The sequence below is a fragment of the Rhea americana genome, unplaced genomic scaffold (genome assembly GCF_003343005.1).
Source record: "Rhea americana isolate MKP2758 unplaced genomic scaffold, rheAme1 scaffold_286, whole genome shotgun sequence".
Classification (NCBI taxonomy): Eukaryota; Metazoa; Chordata; class Aves; order Rheiformes; family Rheidae; genus Rhea; species Rhea americana.
In genome coordinates this window covers 505,548-528,805 of record NW_028186408.1, presented here as the reverse complement: position 1 = coordinate 528,805, position 23,258 = coordinate 505,548, and the positions used below count along the sequence as shown (strand labels likewise).

Here is a 23,258-nt window from a genome sequence, read left to right as displayed (position 1 = left end):
TCGCAATGTTCTTTCCTGGTGAGGGTGGTGTAAAGCGTTGATTTAAGAGTGAAGAGTTTCAGGTCAGAGGGCAAAAGATGAATGGTCCAAGCTCTGAAATGCAACTCGAAGGAAGCCCTAGAGAAAACAAATCAGAKTTAGATGTTGTTTTCCCAAGGGTTGGTCCTGTCTTCTAAGACTGAGTACGAATGAGAGGCTCTTGCAGTCCAGTATTTTTTGGCTTGATTCTTTCAGATCACGTGATCGTCGAAACTGCTCTCCGGGTCAACAACAAAAATATTATCTGGGCCAATTTCACCATCTACGATTGCAAAAGAACTGGAAACATTTACCCAAAGAGAGCGTAAGTGATTGTAATTTACACGCAGCTGAGCTGCCAAAGGAGTTTTGCTGGGGAGGGGAGGGGTGGCATGGTGTTGACGGGCAGTAGGTGATGCTGCAGTGGCTCAGGTTAGAACAGGTGGTTGCATCCCCTGCTCCTTTGCACCAGGGTAAATTGAGCAGTTCAAAACTGAAAAGGTGTATGTGCACAGTCTGAAGACCCTCACTGCGCGGGGTTAATTGAGTGAGAGCAGTCTCCCTGCCAGTGGGACAGTTTGAGGCCTGGGCAGGATTTGGCAGGAATGTAGTTGTTGCACTGCCAGGGATTTACAAAGGAAGGGTCCTAGCAGCGTCTCAAGCCATCTGGACATTTTGGCTTCCCCCCACCCCCCAATGCGAATATTATTTTTATACAAAACTTGTTCTGTTAACCCTTAGAGCACTGAACTAATCTTCCTAATGAATCCCATCTGGGAGTCTGCAGGGCAATACGAGGGAAAGGGTATTGGGGAAGATTGGACATTAGGGAGAAAGTCTTGAGAACGGAAGACTTTCCTTTGATTCAGGAGGATAGGATTAGAGACCTTCTGGGCAGACTAGACATCCACAAATCCATGGGCCCGGATGGGATGCACCCACAGGTACTGAGGGAGCTGGCCGATGTTGTTGCCAGGCCGCTCTCCGTCATCTTTGAAAGGTCCTGGAGAACTGGAGAGGTGCCTGAGGACTGGAAGAAAGCCAGTGCCACTCCAGCCTTCAARAAGGGCAAGAAGGAGGACCCAGGCAACTATAGGCTGGTCAGCCTCACCTCCATCACTGGAAAGGTGATGGAACAGCTCATTCTGGATGTCATCTCCAGACATAGGGAGGAAAAGAAGGTGATCAGGAGCAGCCAGCATGGATTCACCAAGGGGAAATTCTGCTTAGCCAATCTGAWAGCCTTSTGTGATGGAATGACTGGCTGGGTAGATGAGGGGAGAGCAGTGGATGTTGTGTACCTTGACTTCAGCAAGGCTTTTGACACAGTCTCCCMTMACATCCTCCTAGAGAAGCTCAGGAGGTGTGGGTTAGATGAGTRGRCAGYRAGGTGGATTGAGAACTGSCTGAAAGRCAGAGCTCAGAGTGTTGTCATCAGTGGYGYSGAGTCTAGTTGGAGGCCTGTGGCTAGTGGAGTTCCCCAGGGCTCAGTACTGGGTCCCATCCTGTTCAACTTCTTCATCAATGACCTGGATGAGGGGACAGAGTGCCTCCTCAGCAAGTTTGCTGATGATACCAAGCTGGGAGGAGTGGCTGACACACCAGAGGGCTGTRCTGCCATTCAGAGAGACCTGGACAGGCTGGAGAGCTGGGCGGAGAGGAACCTCCTGAGGTTCCACAAGGGCAAGTGCAGAGTCCTGCACYTAGGGARARATAACCCTAGGCACCAGTACAAGCTGGGGGCTGACCTTCTGGAGAGCAGCTCTGCAGAGAAGGACCTGGGAGTGCTGGTGGATGACAAGTTGACCATGAGCCAGCAATGTGCCTTGTGGCCAGGAAGGCCAATGGTCTCCTGGGGTGCATTAGGCAGACTGTTGCCAGCAGGTTGAGGAAGGTGATCCTGCCCCTCTCCTCAGCCCTGGTGAGGCCTCATCTCGAGTATTGTGTCCAGTTCTGGGCTTCCCAGGACATGAGAGACATGGAGCTACTGGAGAGAGTCCAGCACAGGGCTACGAAGATGATCAGAGGGCTGGAGCATCTGCCCTGTGAGGAACAGCTGCGAGAGTTGGGCCTGTTCAGGCTGGGGAAGAGACGCCTGAGGGGGGATCTTATCAATGTGTACAAGTACCTGAAGGGAGGGTGTCAAGGGGACGGGGCCAAACTCKTTTCAGTTGTCCCATGTGACAGGACAAGAGGCAATGGGCAGAAATTGAACAACAGAAGTTCCGTCTGAACGTAAGGAGGAATTTCTTCACTGTGCAAGTGACAGAGCACTGGAACAGGTTGCCCAGAGAGGTTGTGGAGTCTCCTGGTCTGGAGATATCAAGGCCCACCTGGATGCAACCCTGTCTACCATGCTCTAGGTGACCCTGCTGAGCAGGGAGGTTGGACTAGATGATCTCCAGAGGTCCCTTCCAGCCTTACTGATTCTATGATTCTAAGATTGCATTTGCATTTAAGCTAATGTTGGTTATTTGTAGTGTAGCCATTGTCAGCAGGTCATAGGAATATGGAATGTCCTTTGGGGACAAGTCAGGGCCTGAGGCTTTTGTGGAAGCATGTAGATTGTGATGTGCCAAGGGGAGGGAGGGTTTCTCCCTGCAGAAAGGTTAGGCAAGACCCAAACTCATGCCTTCTGATTGCTGAATGGCCCTATCCATCTCCACCCACTTCTAGAAAGCATCTCATCATCTGTGGTTGCCCTCTGACATACTCAAAGAACAGTTTCTAACCAATCCCTCAGACTGAAAACTAAGAAGCGAGTTTGCAGGAAGCAGAGTCTGTGGGCACTGGGGATGTGATGTGGAGTCCAAAGCAGCTAACAGACCAGCAGCACRTGGTTCTTGGGCTGCTGGAAGGGGAAAGAGACTTGTAGAGCTTGTTGAATGGTCTGGRGAAGAGTGAGCTGAGAAAGGCCACACTGCACAGGGAGAAGGAGTTGAAGCAGAAAGAGAAGTGGGCCTCAAGCTAGAGGGGAGAGGACAAAGATGCAGTGGATATCCTTGGTTCTGCTTAAAGCTGAAGAAGTCTACTTGTTTGCAAGACAAATCAGGCAAACAAGCCATGTGTGTGCCATGCTGAGTCACCTCTCCAGCTCCAGGGCTGCGTGGGAGCAGCCACGTGTCCTTCATCAGGTGGGATGGGGTGGGGTGAGGTGAAGGGTCTGGCTTCCACCCACAGAAGTCTGTGTGTTTCAAGGATATAGCAAGGTAGTCTGATCGTTTTGAACTCAGTGGTCCTGCCAGTGTGAGAGCCCACATCCTGCATAAAACCATGGAGAAGAGCCTTTGTGGCGAATTAGCCTGCCTGACTGCAGAATCTGACAAAGGGGAAAAGTGTATTTTTTATTAAATAGGGGAGGAGAGCAAAGCTGGTAGCTCTGAATCTCTCTGTGATCTAGGACCCAGGTGGTTATGCCACAGGCACTGTCGCCTTGCCTTCCCCGTGGGGTTAGCCATCTTGATACCATGCTGGGGAACAACCTCAGGACGTGACTGACCGACCTCATCTCCAGTCACAGCTAACAGTAAGAGGAAGAGAGAAAATGCCAGCACCTCCAATAGATGGATTTTTCCTAGGCACCATTAAAGATTGAACACAATGTGTGAAAATTTCTAATTTGCCTGAGGTTTGACTCCACTGAGCAGCCTGAAATCTGCCCTGCTTTCACTGCACCTTTGGCATTTCAGATGCACCAGCTGCCTCTCAACCCGATGGAAGTGTTACTGGTGCCCCTCGAAGTACATGTGTGTCTCCAACCATTCACAATGTGAGGATGCGCTGCAGATGAAAGTAAGGCCCATCAAACTGTTATTTTATGAGATCTTCCCACTTTGCTATGTTGTTGTTATTGTTTTCCTTCTTTTCCTGGGGGAACAGAAACAGATGGCCTTAGTTTTACAGCTCTGCCCTCGTACTCTACAGTTACGGGTTGGGGCAGCTTAGAGAACTGAGATTCTCTGTATCASTGACTTGCTGTGTGGCCTTGGGTAAGTCTCTGCAGTTTGTAATGTAATAATACACATTGCATTTCTAAAGTGCTTAGCAGATGGAGAGCTGCAAGGGCCCCTCTGAAGTGTTGTTCTGCATGTTCCATGTTTGCAGTGTTCTCCAAAAACACGGATAAGCATGGGAGCTGGAGACAGGGTGCAGACCATCTCACGTCAAGGTCCCCAGTTCGAGCTTCCCTTTATTTAGCATATGCTGAGCACGCTGTAATTTTTAGAATGCCGTGTGGTACGTTTTGATCCCCTTTTAGCAGATGGGGAAGCTGAAGTGAAAGGAGATGAACAGACTCCTTGGAGAACAGGGAAAAGTGCTGGCAGAGACAGGGTTGGGGAGCCCGGCCCCGCGTGTGCYGCCGGTTGCGCAGCCCGGGGACAGGAGGGTCCCCTCCAGGAGGGCTCTGCAGGCATTAGTACGCGTCARCCTCCACCACGCGCCTCCTGACAAGGTGTAGCCATCCTCTGTCGCCCGCTGGCCCCTTTGCAGGCCGCCGCAGCAGCGGCTGAGGCGTGTGTTGCAGTGGAGTTCGTGCGTCGCTTTGTCCCCATAAATGCTGCGAAGCAGGACGTGGGCAGGGCAGGCGAGCGTCGGCTGTGCTCGCCCTTGAGCTGTGGACAGGGCTCCCCTTTCCAGCCATCGAGCCCAGCGCCTTCTCCTGCCTCTCTGGCGCTGACCGGCATGCGTGAGACGAGGCTCGCAAGCCAGGGAGCAGATGCCCATGCACGAGGAGTTCCCATGGAAGGCATTGAGCGTTCCTGGTCATTTTAGCAGGCTATGTCCCTTGGCTCTTTAATACCTCTCGTGTCTGGAGTAATGCCTTATTACTCCATATCCTTGGGATGGCTAGATTTAAGTAATAAAATAAATGCAGCAGTATGTTACAATTCATTTAGCTTTTACTAGTTTGTTGTGGTACGTTAGTAATTTGCTAGAGCAACACTGGCAGAGCTCATCTAAAGGAGAAAATCAACCCTTTCCAAATTATAGCTTCTAATAACCCAGAGGCTCAGCGTGTTCCTGCTTCTGAAATTTAAATTGAAGTTGATTTAAATAAAATTGGCTTTTTAGCAATCAGTCTGCTGTAGATCCAAGCCAATCTTTTATGCTTTAAATTGAGTATTCCTTTGGCACTGGTGCTCTGAACTTCATCTAAGCTTTTTCAGAGATTCTCCATGCTTGCCACCTTTATGTACTTTGGCCCCTGTGTCAGACTTCCTGTTCTCACCTTCCAGACTTGACCCCGGAGCTGCAGCAGCTTTGCAGCTCTGCCCCTTTACATCCTGCCTCCTTTAATGGGAAATAGGTAGAGCAGTCCAAATGCGTTAAACAGGGGAGGCAGATATGGACAACACATTGCAACTTCATACAACTTCATACATTATTGTCTAATATAAAAACAATATGAAATGTTTCCTGTCACTGTTGAGTTGCAGCTGCTTGATTGTTCTCTGAGAATTCAGGACAGATTTAGCCTTCTTTCTGTTTTGTCAATTGTTTCTGAAAGGACTGTGCTTTTTTATGAATGCCTTAACTGTTTCTAATGAACAGCTTAAAAAAGCACCCTTCACTTTGTAAATTGTTGCAGTTTCAAAAAATATCTGGATATTTATTTTATTGTCTACATGGGAGCTGAGCACTTGAAAACCTTAGTTTGTTGTTGGGGACTGATCCACTGAAATTGTATGAGGCTGTTTCTGGTCTCCACCTGCACAAGAGAGGAGGACTAAAGGAAGATCTGAAGGTATAAGAATATCTAAAAGCTGCTTCACGTGCATGCAATGTGAACTAGTTGCAGTGCTCAACAGGGCAGGCTGTATGGAGATCGGGGCTCCAGCACAACCTTGTTCTTGTGGCACAAAGGCTGATGGCGTGCTGGCAGAGCCAAGGCTGCTCCCTGTAGGCACTGGCAGCTTTGGCCTGGCAGAACCTTGGCAAGTCTGCTCCCAGGGCAGGTCATGTTGGAGGGCAGCGAGGGCGGGTGGACTACAGCCACCCGTCCAAAGCCTGTCCAAGTGCCTGTTTCTCTGGATCACCTCCTGAGGTCCTTCTGTTCTCTTGTTTTGTTTTGTCCTGATGGATGGATTTGCCAGTGAGGGCTGCGAGTCTCGGACGTAGTAGTGATGGATGATTTCAAAATACCATAGACAGACAGASAGCGTGTGATGCTAAAAATAACCTTCTGGCAGAGATATGCAGCACGTTTCACTGCTTGGAATGATCTGCAGGCCATTTCCAAGATGACAAATCATTACATTGTGTTTGTAACTTTGCCTGTGTTAGTGTGGGATCGCATGCAGAATCCTGCAGAAGGTATCCTGCGTTTGCAGCAAGCGACAGGCACAAAAGGAASCCAGAGATAGGGGAAGTGGGATTAGTATTCAGCCCCTGCCTCTCCCCCATTCACAGGCAAGCTCTTGCGTGTGGGCGTGCTGTATTCCCACCCAGCGATGTAAACACAGASTTTACAGGAGTTGTTGACTTGAATAGAAAAGTGGCTCTGGATTTGCACTAGGAGCAACTGACCCTTGGCCATAGCTTTGCCTCTTGCTTCTTTAGCCTCAGGAATCATCTGTGGCCAAGGGAGCAAACTGCCTGCAGCACTGAGGGTTGATGTAACCAAGCAAGGGCAGCCCAGCCCATGGGAGCTGCATCCCAGAAGAGAAATCTGGAGGTCCACCTGCAGCCTGCCATCTGAGCACTGCTTCTTGGACCCATCAGGGATCTGCCTGAGGGGGACAGAGTGAGAGCATCCTCATGCCTCCAGGATTTGGCTATCGGACCAGTGCTTCTCTTGAGTCTGCAGCTGTTCCTTAGTGTCAGTGTGCTTCACAGTAGAGCTTGTGTTTCTAAAGAGACAAATCAACACCAAAACTCTGTATCTCAGCATGTACGTGCATTTGGGTGGACCATTACTGCAGCGGTTCACACATCTCGGGTTGCTGCGAAAGCATGACCTTACGGATCTTTGTACCTGTTTCCAAGTATCATGTGTCTGAACACAGCTGCCTGCTCCTGCTGCTGAGTGGGAGATGAGGTGTAGCTCTTGTTAGAAGCAAAGATTTTGAACTGGAGAAGAGGAGACAGATCTGTGGTGGAGAAGTTGATATGCAAGTTGTCATCCTCAAGAGAACAGCTGAGGGGCAGTGGATGGCATCAGGACTGTAGAGGAGGTGGCTGAGAACCACAGCAGATTAATCCTTAATCAATGTTTTTAGTCACTGCTGGTATACAGTGTGTTTCTCATTAAATCTAAGGGCAAAGCTTAGATGATAAGAGGACTTTTAAAGGTCTCATGTTATCGAATTGACTTTGTCCTGGAGAAGCCACTGCAACTTTGCTGGCTTGTAAAGTTACACAATTGCCTAAAATCATTTGTGTCCTTTGACTTAAGTGTAGCTGCTTCTTGAAACACATGGGGAAGACCTGTTATTTAGCAGAGAAAGGAGAAATATGTTTTGCACAGYTCAGCCCAGGTGTACCTGCAGCACCATGTCCAAAGAGATATCGGTGCATATTTTAGAACTGGAGCCCATGCTGAAAGGCCTGTGCTGGATGTGGGATCTCGTGTGCAGACAGCTAGTGTGGTCAGATTGCTGGTGCATCTTCATGCAGTGAGCCGGGAAAATACCACTTGATGCTGGAGTAAGAGCAGGAAACGAGATAAAACTGAGTTGATGTTACCAAGAATACCTTGAATAGTAAAGGGATCCACAGCTATATGATTGCCATGAGCTGACGTGTGGGCTTGAGGCTGCCAGAGCCCTGCCTTGTCTGTGCTCACTCTTGTTCAGTGCCAGGGAGGACAGGAGCATGTGGGTGGGCAGAAGGTTGGACCTTGACAGCCCAACAATGGACCTGCTTGACTGGCTGTGGGGCTGCACCCCTGGACTGCATGGGACAGAGCGGGCTCAGGGTGGCCAAGTATTGGCACCAGAAATACTCTTCTGGGTGAAGGCAGAAAACCACAGTCATGGACAGAGGTCTCCAGGAGCGTGGCATGGCGTAGTGAAAGTTTCACTAGGTTTTTCTACATACTGCTTCCATCTACTTTTGTGTGAGGCAAAAACCAAAGGACTAAAGCTGGAATTACCTATCTTGGCAAAGATAACTGCATGCTTTTCCTTACTTTCTCTCCTCTGATCTCTCACTACAGATTTGAAGTGCAGCTGGATATTGCACCTGGCTCAGGCATGTTCCTGCTTTATCTCTGTGGGCCTTTTTAATACTCTTCCCACTGATAGGAGTAGAACAACTTGCAGAATAGTGTAGTCCTGCACGTGTAGTCCTGTAAACATGGTTATTTGCACCCAGTCTAAACTTTAAGGGGAAAAAAGTGTTGCTGGTGTTTTCAGGGTGCTCCTTAAAACTGTTTTGCTGGGAAGGCAGCGTCATACTGGCTTCATCTGTAGCATTCTAAACATTCAGACCCTTCTTCCTGATCCAGACAGGAGTGATCTAATCAGCTGGAAAGCTCTATTTTAGCACTGATGAACAGCAGGAGAAAGCACTGCAAGACGACAAGTTAATCAGTCCTCTGAAGTGTATTTATCTAGCAAGCTATGCTGGCTGCTGTGACATGCAAGGACACCTCAGCCCGTAGGAGCTTTTGCATGATTTTGCAGCCATACCCCTGCTGGTTTTATTTTAACTCCTCTGATTCTCGTAGAGGAGACTCGGGCCTGAAATCTCTCGCCATTGCTTTGCTTTGTTGTTTTACTTCCCTTATCATGTGCATCTCTCTGTTACTTAATCTCCTTGTTCAGGCGGCACCAACTGTGCTTGGTTAAGATCAATGTCTCGATAAGAAATGAAGCATGTTTTCCATAGTCAAACAAGCATTTTCAGATAGTTCCCTGACCCTCTAGCTGAGTTGGGGGAAGGCAAGAGAGGAACGTCATGCTCACTGTGCGTTCAGCGCTGGGGATGCGCTCTGCTCTGCGTCTCGGCGTTAGGCCGGACTCTTACCTCTTGTGAGCGCATATCAAGGACAACAGAATTGGCATCATCAGAGTCACGGTGGGGTAATCTTCAGTGCAAGTGAGAAGAAAATCTTGCCTGCTATAAATTATTCTGTATAATGGGCCAAATATTTTGTTGTCGTTTACCCCAATGGCTCCACTGTCAAAGGCATTAATCTGGATATACCCTGGGGCAATGGAGAATCTGGCTCCATTTTTCCTGTAGCTTTGCAGGGTAATTTACATCTCACGAGTGAACAGGATGGACTTGTCATGCAGATTTGGATTCTGAGTCAGCTCCAGTACCTAAGCCATCAATTTAAAGTGAGAACAGAAGCAGGGGGACAGATGACCTTTTAAAATCATTTTTCAGCTTCATTTAGGCCTTTCATTTCAACTGCCCTACTGTGGCAGTCCCCTTCCTGAAGCCCCCTACAGCTCATTATACCCTTTCCTCCACACACACGCATACACATAAACCCACACACACTTCTGAAATAGTAATGTGCAGAAAGGAGACCACTGGAAAGCGAAGTCTCTGCAGGGGCTTGCAGAAATGTGCACTGCAGCGTATGAGACATTGGCTGCCTGCTGGAAAGGGGGGTCGCACTGGCAGGTTTGCCGTTGTACGAAGCAGCACATCCCTTCAGTGTCACTGCGGCCCCCTCTTCTAACGTTTAAGTGCATGTGATAAGCGAGCTGCCCCAGAGTGGCAGCTAGGTAGTGCATATGGATTTGCTTTGTATCCGGGAKCACATTTATTGCAGTGCAGAAGGGTGAAAAGTCCTGGACTGACAGCGCCATCGCTCAGAGCTGAGACCTTCCGCCATCCAGGTGCTGCAGAGGAGCCCTTTCAGGAGCCGGGGGGAGATGCTTATTTCATTCCTGTCATGCCCTGGCTGACTGCCGATGAGAGCACCAGTCCGTGGTGGCTGTGGATAAGCCATCCCGGGAGCCAGGCCACCGTTTCACGGTTATCTAACAGCCAGCAGAGGCTGTGCATTGTGAGTCGGTGCCGTCTTGGTCTGGACCTAAAGCCGGTGGCTCGGGGAGGAAGGCTCCACGTCGAGCTGCTCGTCTGTTTACATCACAGCGCCTTTTTGGTATTTCACTTTCATGGATTGCAGTGTGAAATGAATTTTATCATTAGGCCCCTGTGTTTCTCGCTATCTCTTCACTGAAGAAGCTGAGTGCATACCTTGCTAACCTCTCTTTTATTTTTCTTGTTCTGTAAATAACAGGAGAAAATTGACTGTCCACGGATTGTACCTGCCCCTTTAGAGCCAGTGCCCACAGGAGCTTCTCAAGACATTATAATCTCACTGGCCAATGCAACTTTCCCAAAGGTAAGTGAGTTTCTAGAAAGAGCAGAAAGGTAACAGTGAGCTAATGTTAGCTCATGAGGTGATTCTATGTTGACGTACAGCTAGGAGGCCGGGAATCAGCTGAAGGATTTTTAAGTACAAGCTAATTTCTACCCCAGGAATGAGGTGATGGGTCCAGTCCCGCTTCATATTAGCAGCTGAAATAGCTGCGTTAACAAAAGATGCTRGTGGAAAGTAGCCACCCCAATGGCAAGTGAGCTTTCATGGCAAAGCCAAGGGGAAATGCAGTTTGTGTACAGACACTTTCCAGGGAGCTCCTGCAATTAATGACAGACCTTTCGCATCCCGTGGAAAAAGGAGGTTTATGCACCTTGTAAAATAGTCACCAGAACAAAATCTTTGGGGGACATAAAAGTCTAATTTTCCTTGTGGATATTTGTTTCCAACTAGAGAGTGTGCAGGTATTCAGCTTTCGCAAGGGAACCCTTGCAGAGCTGCATGTAAGTCCATCCCCGTGGCTTCTGGAAAAGCAAGAGACACTGTTAGAAATGAAAGTACAAGCAAGGACGAAGCCCAGAACTGCAGGCAGAATGCCCTGTGCTAGCTAAGCAACTTGTTGGAATATGACAAGGAAATATGTTTTAACTTAACTTTTTCATGAAGTCCTTTCTGTGAATTTTTCTGGCATGTGAATTGTCATAGGACAATCTGTGGGAGTGGACCTCAAATGCTGCCTTCTGAGATGTTTCACACCAGAAGAAACCAGAGGAATTTAGTGTAGGGGATCTGGGCAATGGGAAAATATTTGACTAAGCTCTGGTATTTGTAGGAAGCTGCCCTGTGTCTTTTTGGGTCGAGTCTTCAGCTAGGCCCTGGGRGGTCTGGTTTGTGATATCCCTATGGAGGATATCTATACACTGGCCAGCCAGGTAACGCTGCTTTTTTTTAGGGAAATGAAATGGCTTGGGAAAGCTTGTAGAGTTATAAAGCTTACATCTTGGGAGGGCTGCAGGAAGAAGCTGTAAGACGTTGCGTTAGCTGTGCTTCCGCCAGACCTCATTCTCCTCAGCGCACCAGCAAAAAGGACTCTCCAAGCTCTGGCTTGGGCTCCTGTTTCCTGCAGAAGGTCTGGCCTTTGTAAATAAGGATGTGCCCCTCTACAATCAGCAGAAAAGGGCGAGAAATTGCTCTTCCTCTGTGGGTGTTTGAGGTGGCTAAAGAGGAAGCAATACCACATGTAACCTGATAGGAAATGAAGTCAACAGGAAAGTGACTGAGGCACCTCCATTCCCAGAGGGTGGCTGGAGAGACTATCTTACAATCTGACTTCCTCCTTCCCACCATCTGCAAAGCTGTCCTGGAGCCGTCAGGCAGGRTTAGTTCTTCTTTATTCTCTGCAGTTGCTCTGAAGGATCAGGAGACCCAAAGTACCTTTGTTAGCATCCTGGAAACTGTTAATGTGCTGACAAAAGCAGGGAGAGGGCATGGATTTGTTTTAAAAGTGGAAGTTACATGGGTGCAAATGATTCATAGCAAAAGATTCCAGTTTCTGTCTTAGTGCCACATATGTGTTCTGTGAGTCAGCAGCTCCACGCCAGCAATCCAATGGCATTTTTTTTTTAATCAGATCTGTCAGGTTTTCAAGTGTAGTTAGAGTGCAGTAGTAGTGAAGCATCAACTTGCTTGGAGATGAGATTTTTTCCTGCAGAATGGGAGCACAACAGTAAGCAGGGCAGGATATCATCCCTTGTGTTATTAGTGAAACAGCACAGCAAATCTGTGTTTGAACATGTTCCCAGCTAGAACCTCATCTGAAGCAGAGATTTGCTCAGTACAGCTGTTAGGCAAAGAAAGGTGGCTTTGAGCCCAAATCACTGACTGGTTTACAATCCAGTTTTGGCAACACTGCTTGGGACCAGTTTGGCTCCCAGTGTAAGCTGCAGCCTGGGCTCTAAACTCCACCTGTTTAAAGGAAATCCCTCCCCCCCCCACCCCCCCGATTACTGTGTTGACAAGGGATTACCAGAGTGTAACCCCCGGGCGACGCGTGTCTCCTGGCTCGAACGGGCCATGGATCCGCGACTCCGAAGGAACTGTCAGATGTGTCAAATGTCATTCAGCTTTCTAGCMGCGCACTGGGCAAGGGCAAGAGGGAGGTTTGGGTTCATCTGTGATGTTCATCCTGAAGTAGTTAAATACTCAGTGTGTAACAGAGCAGGATTAATATGGGAAAGATCCCCACGCTCATTTACAGTATTGGGTTCTGGTCTTATATTTATACTTGAACCATAGTTGAGGTATTTAGAGGAAAATCAGGTAAGATGCAGCACCAGTTTTATCTACTGACTGAATGCACAAATGCAAAAAGCAGTTGTTTGTGCCCATTCTGCCCTGTTTCTTCCCCAGGAGACAGCCCTCGAGTGCCATTTTGGAACTGAGCGGACGTTCGAAGCCCGGTGGGTGAACTCCTCCGCTGTTCGGTGCAGCCACGTGCTGGTGAGTGCTGCGAGGGCGCCCGCCGGGGCGGCTCTGCCCCAGTGCCGGCCCCAGCACTGCAAAGCTGCAGCGCTGCCTCCCTCCTCCCGCCCTGCCACAGGGCCGCGCTGGCGGGGAGGGGGCAGAGCAGCTCTGGCTCTCGCAGGTCGCTGTTCCCCTTCCTCTTGTCTGTGAATTGTTCTAGTGCCTTCAGCCTCTGCTCTGCTGTGCTTTGGGGAAAGAGCTGTTTGCTTAGCTTTTTAAATGGGAACGGTTCAGTAAAACAAACAAAAGAATTGTCACCTTTTAGTGTTATGGATTCTGTAGCTTTTCTTCCTGAGAAAGGTTTTGGCCTGTGAAAATGGACAGACTCTCACCAAAGATGAGTGTGTGGTATTGAACAAATTACACCTTGGAAATGCAAGCAGATACTTGGGCTTCTGCTGATGGAAATATTTAAAATTGCAGTTGGAGGGTAACACTTCCCTGTTACGTGGCCTGAGAAATTGCGTACTGTGACCAAGCACTAAAAATTCACAGCCTGTCCAGTCTGTTATTTTTAATTTCTATTAAAATGCCAACAAAAGAGGGCTCTGTCTTGTTCTGCTTTTGCTGAGATCTTAGCAAAACAGTTAAGGAGGACAGAAGATAACGCGCTCTCCCCTTCTCTCTGCTGAAGATCAGAGCTTCCTGTGCTGAGGAAGAGTGGTGGGAGGAGCGCCATGATGAGGGTTCATCAGCTTTGTGTGCATATGTAACCTAGTATTTTGGCTGATTTCATTAATGTTTTTTCATTTGTGTTTTTATGCAGCTCCACACATCAGAAAAAAGCCATCTCTTCCCAGTAAGCCTTCAGCTGAAGGATAAACCAGACAGATTTATTGACAGTCCAGAGATGATGACAGGTTTGAGTTGAAAATATTTTTATTCTGGAATCTTTCAAGCTAACCAAATGAGAGCAGAAGTTTAGTTTTATGTATTCAGGAGAGAGACCACGCCACAGCTCAGAGGTTCTTTCTCTCATGCATGCACAAAACATAGAGTCACGCAGACTTGCAGACGTGTGAATGTGTGCACAGAAACCAGACAGGCTCACACACTCGCAGACAGCCATTTTACACCCGGGCAAATTCAAATCTCATCCTTGAGCACACACAACAGTTGAGATTTTTTATGTCTGCCAATAGTATATAGAACAGAATGTTCTGAAATACTCAATCACAACAGAAATGCGAAGTGTCTCCCAGGGTCAGCAGAGGAATTCTTCTCAAAGGAGATAAGGAATGGCATGGGGGAAGGGCTCTAGCACAGGCTTTTACGGGAGCATGGCCTCAAGGTTCAGCACTAGGTAAAAACTGAGGGTTTCTTTTTCCCTCCTGTGCTGAGAAGGAATAAAATGTGTAAACACAGTTCACCCCTGGCCCACTCTCTATCTCTGGGAAGAACATAYGGGTTCCTAAAAAAGCCCCTGCTACATCAGCAAACTGAGCAATGAAGGGGAAACAGTCAGATTAAAAGCGCATCCAAAACAAAGCATTTAGCTGAGGACAAGCGTAGCCAGTCAGGCTGTGCTTTCCAGCCACCTCTGCTCCCTGCACTGGCCAGGAACTCTGATTTAACTAACAACTGTATGCTGTTGTTGCATCTTTGGGGTTGGTTGCCCTCTCGGTAGTGTCAGTGGTTTTAATAGAAGGTGCTGATTTATATTAGATGCAAATGAGGACTAGATTGTTAAAGTGAGCTTTTCTTAGGAGGAAAGCTGTAATAGGTGGAGAGACATTAGTACTATCAGTCACTGACCCAGGATACAAAGGTTTCCCCGTAGGAAATTCCAGTGTGTAAAGGAGACGTATCTTGCACAGCATTCCACACTGGTGAAATAASCTCTGAAATATCAGCATGAGGAAGCATGAGCCAGAACTTCCTTGCATAAGGTAAAGAGTATCAGGAGTATTTTTTGAGTTGCTAGAGGTAACCACTAGAAAAGAGGTAGGGCTTTGAGCTAGGATTATTTTAGTATGCAACAAAAGATTTGTATTTCTCCAAGTGAGTTCTGCTGGAAGCAGAAAAGACAGTGCAAAGACCATGGAATCCAGATCTTTCCTGCAAGCAGAAGGAGCCAGTTAATGCAGCCTATGTTTGCATCCGTTTGAATTTGCCAGCATATTTTGAGATCCTGTGGGACCATTATACATCTCTGGCTCCTCTTTGCCTTGATCAGATTGGTACAAGTAAAATTACAGAGAGGCTTACAGAACAATTGCAAATAGAGACAGAAATCTGCTGGGCCAATTATATAAATGTGTGTATCTTTTATACTGTCTTAAATGGAATTACTGTTATTTTCYATTGATTGTTTTATCAGTATTTGTCAACTTTTATTGTAAACTGCATTTCTGTAGTTCACCGAAGGGAATCTCAGCTCATTGTCCCTGGGTAGAGAGCCAACCAGTGTAACTCATAGAGTAGACTCAAAAAGAGGTGAAATAAGCTCACTTTTTTCACATAGAATGAGAGATTTCCTTGAGTGCCACTGAAGTTTCACTAGCATGAGTACAGACACTGTTGAAGACCAAGAGATTCATTGGTTGTTTGAGACCCTYCCCTGAACAGAAGTGCAGAATATGACTGTTTCTTTATTTTATGTTTKCCTGCAAAATATCCTCTGGGGGAAAGGGTGTGAAAGAAATGTTTCCTGAATATTTCTAGCTGTTGATCTCAGCGGATACACATGCTCCAGTGGTAGGAGGCTTTGGGATGAAAGGAAATGTAACCTAGGGCACCAGCTAATAAGGAGGTGAGAGCACTGCAGGAAAATCATTTAGAAGCTGAGCTGAGCAGATCTGAAGGGAGCAGTCAATGAAGAGAGCCCATGGTCACTAGGGGGAAGGAAAGGGAATGTAAACATTGTACAAAGCACTGTTGCAATCAGATTTTGGTCGTAGAATATGGAAGCAATGTGATTGCATTGCTAACAGGATGGAGCCAGCTTTGCCAAGCAGCTTCCCATGTGGATGCTGAGAATTGGAAATATAGCATAAATTGACAAAAGATTTTGAGTTTGGATTGTTGCTTGTTTTTCAAAAGGGAAGGGGAAAAAAAAGAAAAGATAGCGCTTAATTATATTGTACTGAGAACAGGCACTAGTCCTTCCCAGTCCTTCTGGGAAATCTTCAGGATGAGAGCCAGTGCTACCTTGTCTTGCTGTATGCGCGAGTCCTTCCACTCATCCACTGGATTTCAGTTGTTGTTTGGTTTAGTATAGCTATGGAAGGGGTCAGTGTTTGACTGTGTAAAGCTAAGCAGAGCTGTGAAAGTCTCAGGTCCAGACCTCACTTTTTTTTTTTTTTTTTGTCTTTTATGGTTTAGTGGAGGTCTATAACTGTGCAACTGGAAGTGCTGACTGTTCTCAGTGTCTGGGGAGAGAGGACCTGGGACACCGTTGCATCTGGAGTGAGATCAGCTCCAGCTGCAGGCTAAACACTGAATCCTCCCAGGCTTCAGATGTGTGCCCAGCTCCTGAAGTTAAGAAGGTAAGATGTGTACACACTGTGGAAAGTGTGTGGGGGGGTGATGAGCAGTGCAGAGGGCTTAAACTGACTGTGTGGTCACAGACCTGGGGACAACTGGGAAATCATGCTGTCTCCCTGACACAAGACAAGATCAAGATCAGTTCAGAGTTATTCATTGGTATTTTGTAGTGGTTCTGGATCATGTAAAAATAGAAAACAACATGCCAAAGACATCTTGGTATTTGCAAGATTCAATCTTAATCATACTAGTGGGAAAAACAACATCAGCACAATCAAAATGCACCAGCATTCCTGGGGTGGGTAAAAGGGAGAAAGAGTTGTAGAATTAGCTGAACAATTCATATCTAGAAATAGCAATTAACTGGCTATAGCTGAAAGATGAATGTGAACCCTATCTCCAGACATGCATTCTCTAAAGTTTTGCTGAGATCTATAGTGATAGAGGGGCCTTTTGGCATTATGTATTTTGAGATTAATTTTATTTAGATCATCATTTTTTGAATGTTTGGGGGGACGTTTAGGTGTAGGGTTCTACCTAAAGTTATGATATGAGCAACCAAATTTGYAACCCAATGTGTAGCAAAGAGAGCACATTGAACAAATGAGCTCCATGGGAAAAGAGAAGAAACTGGAGAGGAAAAACAGCTAATGTGGCCATCTAAATTGGCAAGGATATGGTGTTTCTGTTCTTAGGGAGGTATGTAGTGATATCTTCTCCTAAYGTGAGTGCTGTAACATTGCATAGATGGATTGTACGATTCCTATTGCCTGCCGATTTCATCTTGTCATTATCACTAGCCCAGCAGTACTGGGAAAGGAATGTTCCCAGATGAGGCTGTCCTTCTCCAATACATGTGAAATATTATCAGTACCTTGCCAGAAAATAATGGAAGTAAACCTACAAGAGTTCTGGTTACAGAATGTCTCAGGACTGTGATGCTGCTTTCTTAGCAAATAGTAGGTGGTAAATCAAAATCCTCCAGAATCATGCAAACAAGTAAGCTCTGCGTTAGCACTCATGGAGCCATCCTTGAGAGGAAGAGGCATGGAGCAGGCTAAGGGGGAGGGCACCAGCCTTAGTAATAGAACATTACAAGCCTTAACCAAGTTGGCGGAAGAAGGAACTTCCACTCTTGACCTTCAGCCCTGGCTGATGTTGCGGTGTGCTGGCCGCAGCTGCGRTAAGGCTTGCGCTGCAGCCTCTCCAAATGCGCTCTGAGCAGGTGAGCGTTAGCAGGTGCTTTGCGCTAGCTTTGTTTGTCATTGTGTGTTAAAGAAAAAAGAGTATTTCTAAATTGGAAGGATTTAACTAACTCTGAAAAATGAAATCAAACTGATGGAGAAAGCCATTTGTACAGCAGAACAGCATTACATCTAGCAGGCATTTCCCTGTCTCATTACTATCCCAGGGGATTAATAGTTGCCAGATGAGAAACCAACTGGCAGTAAGAGATCAGCAGGGAACAGCCATCTCTTCCCAAATCATTGGACTAGTCCTGTATTCTGGGATACCAGAGTGCTAGTATGTTGGCCATAGTCCTATTCACAGAACATTTTTCTGTTCTTGTCCTCAAAGATCCTGCTGTGTTCAGGATATACCTTAAAATATGTCAGGACTGTCTCTTCACAGTACTCTAATGCTCCTCCTCTAGTTTTCCATGTCTCCAGGTTGTTCCTTCCCTATCTCCATTCAAACCTGTTGTGGGAAAGGAGTGATGTTTTATCCCAGATGTGCTTGCCTTTTACCTGGGAGCTGAAGTAATATCAGAATTGGCATAGAAGTGTAACTGCTTTTTGTTTGCAAAGCTCTGGCACAGAGAACATGGTGGCAGAGGCTCTGTGGGGCTGAGCTGGAGTCTGAGAAGCAATTTCTCCTTCACTGAAGGACAAGYAGAACACACACACTGACACAGGAACAGAAATTCATTTAGGAATCAAAGCAAGTTTTTCTCATGGTTCTCTTTTAACACACAACCCTTTTCCTTTGGTCTCCTGGCAGATTGAGCCCCTGAGTGGGCCCCTGGATGGAGGAACTCTGCTCACAATACGAGGAAGGAACCTGGGCCGCAGGTTCAGCGATGTCATTAATGCTGTGAAGATAGGGAGTGTGAAGTGTGTGCCACTCAGAGACAGATATGTGGTCTCTGAGACGTGAGTATCTTGGACAGTGCTATTGGGAAGCAGGGGACATGCCTCAGAATGGGTTGTTTTTCCCTTTTTCAGCTGGCTGGCTCCCTCACCGCAAGGGTGAGGGGAAATGGATGGCTTAGGATGAGAGCTGTTGGGCTGATCACCCGCATCTGGCYAGCTATGATTCCTTGTGGGTGCTTTTCTGCCCTGGCAGGATGAGTTTGTTGAGCTGTCTCCCTCACATCCCAAAAAAGTCCTTTCCCCTTCAAATCCAGTAATATCTCCAGCACAGCACTTACTTATCCATGCATTAGCCACTAGTACCTTGTTTCTACCCCCCAAAGTCCAGGACAGGCTTGTGAGCCTGAACAAAACCCCCAGTTGCCAGAGATGGGCTGAGACTGGTAGTGGGACTGGGTGAGAAGAGCTAGCACAGCTGCTGCTGCATGGAACCTGTTCAGAGGTGTGAGCAGAGCACTTCTCTGCAAAGCTCTCAAGCCTTTCATTGGCATTYAAGTCACCTCATTATTTTTCAAGACCTCCCTTATTGCTGCCAAAAGAGTTTGAGAGAAAAGCTAAAATGATTGTTGCAGGGCTCCATAGGACCAAAATCATCTGCCAAAGCCAAAGGAAGCCCTCCACGCTCTCCCGCCAGGTGCTTTCCCACAGGGATAGCAGTGGCAGGCTCTGGCCATGGCCCTTAATATCAGCACACTGGGCTGTCTGGTATATTCTGCTCATGGGCAGTGCTGCAGCACTGCAGGCAGGGCCTGACTTACCATAAATTACATTTTTGTCCCCATCCTAGAACAGAGCAGTGAAAATAGCTCAACATTGATGTTAAGAAGCTTAGCCCATATTCTGCTGTGCAGCTGAGTGCAGGAGCAGGTGCTGAATGAATATCCATGTGTATTAGAGATCACTGGAGCAGGCTGTGTGTTTCTGAGAGCTTTTCAGAGACTAAGATGTTTCTTTCTAATTCTGTCTTTGGGTTGCATCCTCAGCAAATATTTTCCTTAAACAGCCCCCCAGTAGCAGTAACATGGGCGTGAATTTATGCAGTTGATGCATGGATCTATCTCTTTTCACTGTGCTGCTTGCCCTCCTCAAAGCACATGTGGATAACCTGCTGTCAAAAATACAGGTCGGTACTTCCCAGTCTGTATGCAACAGACAGAGCACAGCTAGAGGATTAGAAGAAAAAGCTAAGATTTCTTCCTAGCTCTGCTGTCTCTCTTTGGGTCTGGCCTGTGCATGTGAACTKTGTCTGTCTTTTCTGCAGGATCGTATGCCAAACTGGAGAAGCTCCGGAGGTTTTTTCTGATGTGGTAACAGTTAATGTGAGCCGGGAAGGCAAGTCCAGGGAGCGATACTCCTATGTGGTAAGTAGCTGTCTCGTAGACGTTTCTGGTGATCCTCACATTTATTTTCCTTGTACCCCTTGAAAAAGCCTATGGCCCCTCTACCCTCAGTTGGCTTGGAAAAGAAGATCCATGATGAGAGCCCCAACAAAGCAGTTGAAATGTTTTTTCACCTTTAATTACCTGAAAGATGTGTAGTAAATCCAACYTTGAGCACTGGAGGAAGGACTGCAGCCAAGGTGCCACAACTTAATTTGCATCAAGAAATATGACTTCTAATATCAAGTCTTGCAATGAATTCTGAGTTATCTTGGTTATGTCTCTGTATGCCCTCTGCAAGGGCATTGCCAGTATTGGTTCARCACTAGTGCATGGGAGGGCATTTGCTTTGGGACACCTTCCCTTCATTTCCAGGCATTCAGGTTCTCATCTGAAACATCTCAGAGAACCTACAGTGTAGGCACAAATGTGGGTATGATGGGTAACAGATCTGAGGTTTGACATTTCTAGTGCATGACTCGTCAGGATATGTGCACTGCCTCCAAAAAAAGGAGACATGCCATCATATCAGCTTCTGGAGAGTTAATTGTGGTGTTGACAAAGAGGAGAAGGGCCCCAAGAATGGGAAAGGGCTGGGCTTCTAAGTCTGCTTTCAGAGTAGGAGGAAAAGCCCTCTCCGGAAACACCTGSACCAGCACTAAACAAAGCAAGAAAAGCCAAAGATGGTCATTGAATTGAAACCAGTGTTTCTGACAGCTCTGTGCTTGCACCTCCTGGGCGGGCCCATGGCAAAGGCTGCCTTCTCTGAGGAGCAGGGAGAGAGGAGCCGTTTTCTGCCCTGGTGGCACGGCAGAAAGCTGTCATGTTGTATCTGTTTATCTCAGCCTTGTCAGTCTTTTTCCCAACAAAATTTGGAAAAAAAATAGGTAATTCCCTGCTCTCTGTGCGAGTGTCTTATGTGTGTTGAGGGATGAAGTTGCGTAGTGTTTAGCTGCTGTTATGCTTCACACCATTAATGTCTACATTTGCAAACTAAGCAATGCAGTTTGTTTTTCTTGATTATCATCCTATGTACAGTGACATAAAGATGGAATAAATTATATCATACAAAGCCGATCTCAGTGAGACCTGAACATGAGCATCAATAACAGTTTACCTGATAATGTCTAAAAGTTCCAGAATAGCCTGTTCAAAACACACATTGTTTGTGTGTTAAGTACTTCAAAGTCCCCATTAGACATATCTATAAGAGACAAAATTCAGCTGTTACTCTGCTGAGGAGGAGAAAGAAATGTGGTCCAGAGACTTCTGCAGGACATTATAGCAGGCTGTAGATAAGCTGAATTTGCAAAAGCTGCAATGGAAACAGTCAATGCTGCAGTGCACAGAAAGTAGTAGCTCTTGGCTGTTGCAGATGAGAAGGGCTGGAGGGCTTTGTGGGGCATGAATAATCCTTTTTGTTGCTGTTGTTGCAGCACATTTGAATATGTGGCTTAGGGGTCAAGGGCGGGAGACAGCTGCCTACCACTCTGACTATTTCTTGGACTCTGAGAAATTTAAATTAACAAAATGAATCCTATAGAAATGGGTAGTGWTCAGATACAACAAGGGAAATGGCTGTAGAGGAATAGAATCAGTCTCAGTGTACAGCAAGAGCAAGGATAGTTATTAATAAGCATGTTTGTATGGCTAGGATTGACAGGAAGGGATATTAGCACCAGGAGATATGGAGCAGCTTAACCGTATTTATTTCAGTCAGCTTCTGTGTAATTTTTTTCTTCTCTGCAGCTGCAGTAAGAGACAGGGAGTGGAGCAGCGAGCAAGCTTCTACCACACTCTGCAGCTCTGCAGGTGGTCTTCCCCCAGGGTTTTGTGTTGTTTGATAGGGAATTACCAAATGCTCTGTGGAAGGGTCCTGAAATAATTATTTGCTATGCCCTCTGTGTCCTGTTCAAACCAGAGCAGGAAAGATGCCCAGCAGAATCTCTTGGGGCACTGTGTAGCAGACATAAAGGGTTCAGGTCTGCATTAGTTATCAAAGYCTCAAGCGTGTGAATCCCAGGAAGATTTCCAGGGGCTGCAAATGTAGATAACATAGATGTTAATTTCAGTGGAAAATGGTGAGAGGCGCAGTAACTTTCCCTTTAGTCTCTGTTATCTCAGGAGATTGGGATTTGAATCTTCCTTAAGGAAGGATAAATTTGATATTTCATTATGTAGACCCAAGTGGATATTTTCACAGATCTCAAAGCCATCATTCAGTACAGCTTTGCCGTAGCTTCACATTCAGAAGGAAACAAATGTGGAAGAGCAGAGATGGTGCAAGCTGGAATGATTGAGAAGCTTTCCTTCTTGATGGATCTTGAACTGTTGCCTTCCAGCTCTGGCTCTGCAATTGAAAAGCTCAAGGGCCTGGGTTCCTGGGCTCCAGTTCAGACCCRTGTGTCGCTTCTAAGACAGGATTTAGGGACTACTGAAACTCAAAGGCTTATATGATTTCACTCCTCATACCTTGAACCTCTCTTGTTGTTCACAAAACAAGTCAGTACTTTTGTTATGCTGCTGTTTCAGAGCCTGGAAATACTGAATATTTAAATTTACTACAGCAATTTCCATGCACAGTCTGAAATATTCAGTTGTGAATTTACCAGGCTAGAAAACTATTATGAATTTCCCTTTTGTTTTTTAGCTTCCCACSGTGCACTCCATAGCTCCACCGAATGGCCCGAAAGCTGGAGGAACAAGAGTAACCATCAAAGGAAGCAGGCTGGATGTTGGCTCTGAGCTCCATGTCCTTGTCAATAACTCCAAACAGTGCACTGACCTCAGGTGAGATTGGGGTCATTCTAGGGGCTGGTACTAGGAGGTGGTTGTTGTTGAATAAGGGAGAAAGAACCTAAGTTGAGAAAGATCATATTGTCCCACAGTAGATCAAGAAGAGCTGGATTTTGGGTGGAGGGGTCTGCTACATACTGCTGCTAGCCTTGCACTTGGTGTAGCATCCAAGCAGGCCCATTTGGCTGCCACCCTTTCCATTTCCTACCTCCCCAGCAATCCAAGATTTCCGAGAGGGGGTGACATGGAGCTGTGATGCAGGTGCCTGACACAAGGCTATGGTGTTTGTCTGGTAACATGAATGCATTAGTATTACCACAATGTGGCAGCTGCATTTCAGCAGCAAACAAGGTGAATCTCACACATAGTTTGTAACATATTTCCAGGTTTCTTGGGTGGTCTGGGTCATGCTTCTGGTCTGGGACCAGATTCAAAACCCTGGCAACAAAGCAGACATAGGGGTGTGTGGTGTGTGGGTTTTTTTTGTTCTGTTTTTTGTTCCCAGGCCTACTACAGACCCTCAGTGGGCTTACCTGCTTTGGGCAATGTAAATCAGCCTAGTACAGAGGCCTCTGAAGTGATCCTTCCACGCAGAACTGTTCCTGAAAGCATCTTCAG

General features: G+C 46.8%; 1 protein-coding gene across 1 annotated transcript in view; it reads left to right on the top strand.

The window, feature by feature from the left end:
• Positions 1-23,258, top strand: part of PLXND1 (plexin D1) — a 95,448-nt gene that overhangs the window by 30,385 nt on the left and 41,805 nt on the right. The window contains exons 9-17 of the mRNA XM_085308916.1: positions 235-343; positions 3,708-3,810; positions 10,223-10,327; positions 12,713-12,802; positions 13,593-13,686; positions 16,151-16,314; positions 18,314-18,465; positions 19,727-19,826; positions 22,495-22,634. Coding sequence (XP_085165042.1) covers positions 235-343; positions 3,708-3,810; positions 10,223-10,327; positions 12,713-12,802; positions 13,593-13,686; positions 16,151-16,314; positions 18,314-18,465; positions 19,727-19,826; positions 22,495-22,634 — 1,057 coding nt within the window. The remainder of the gene's footprint in view (positions 1-234; positions 344-3,707; positions 3,811-10,222; positions 10,328-12,712; positions 12,803-13,592; positions 13,687-16,150; positions 16,315-18,313; positions 18,466-19,726; positions 19,827-22,494; positions 22,635-23,258) is intronic.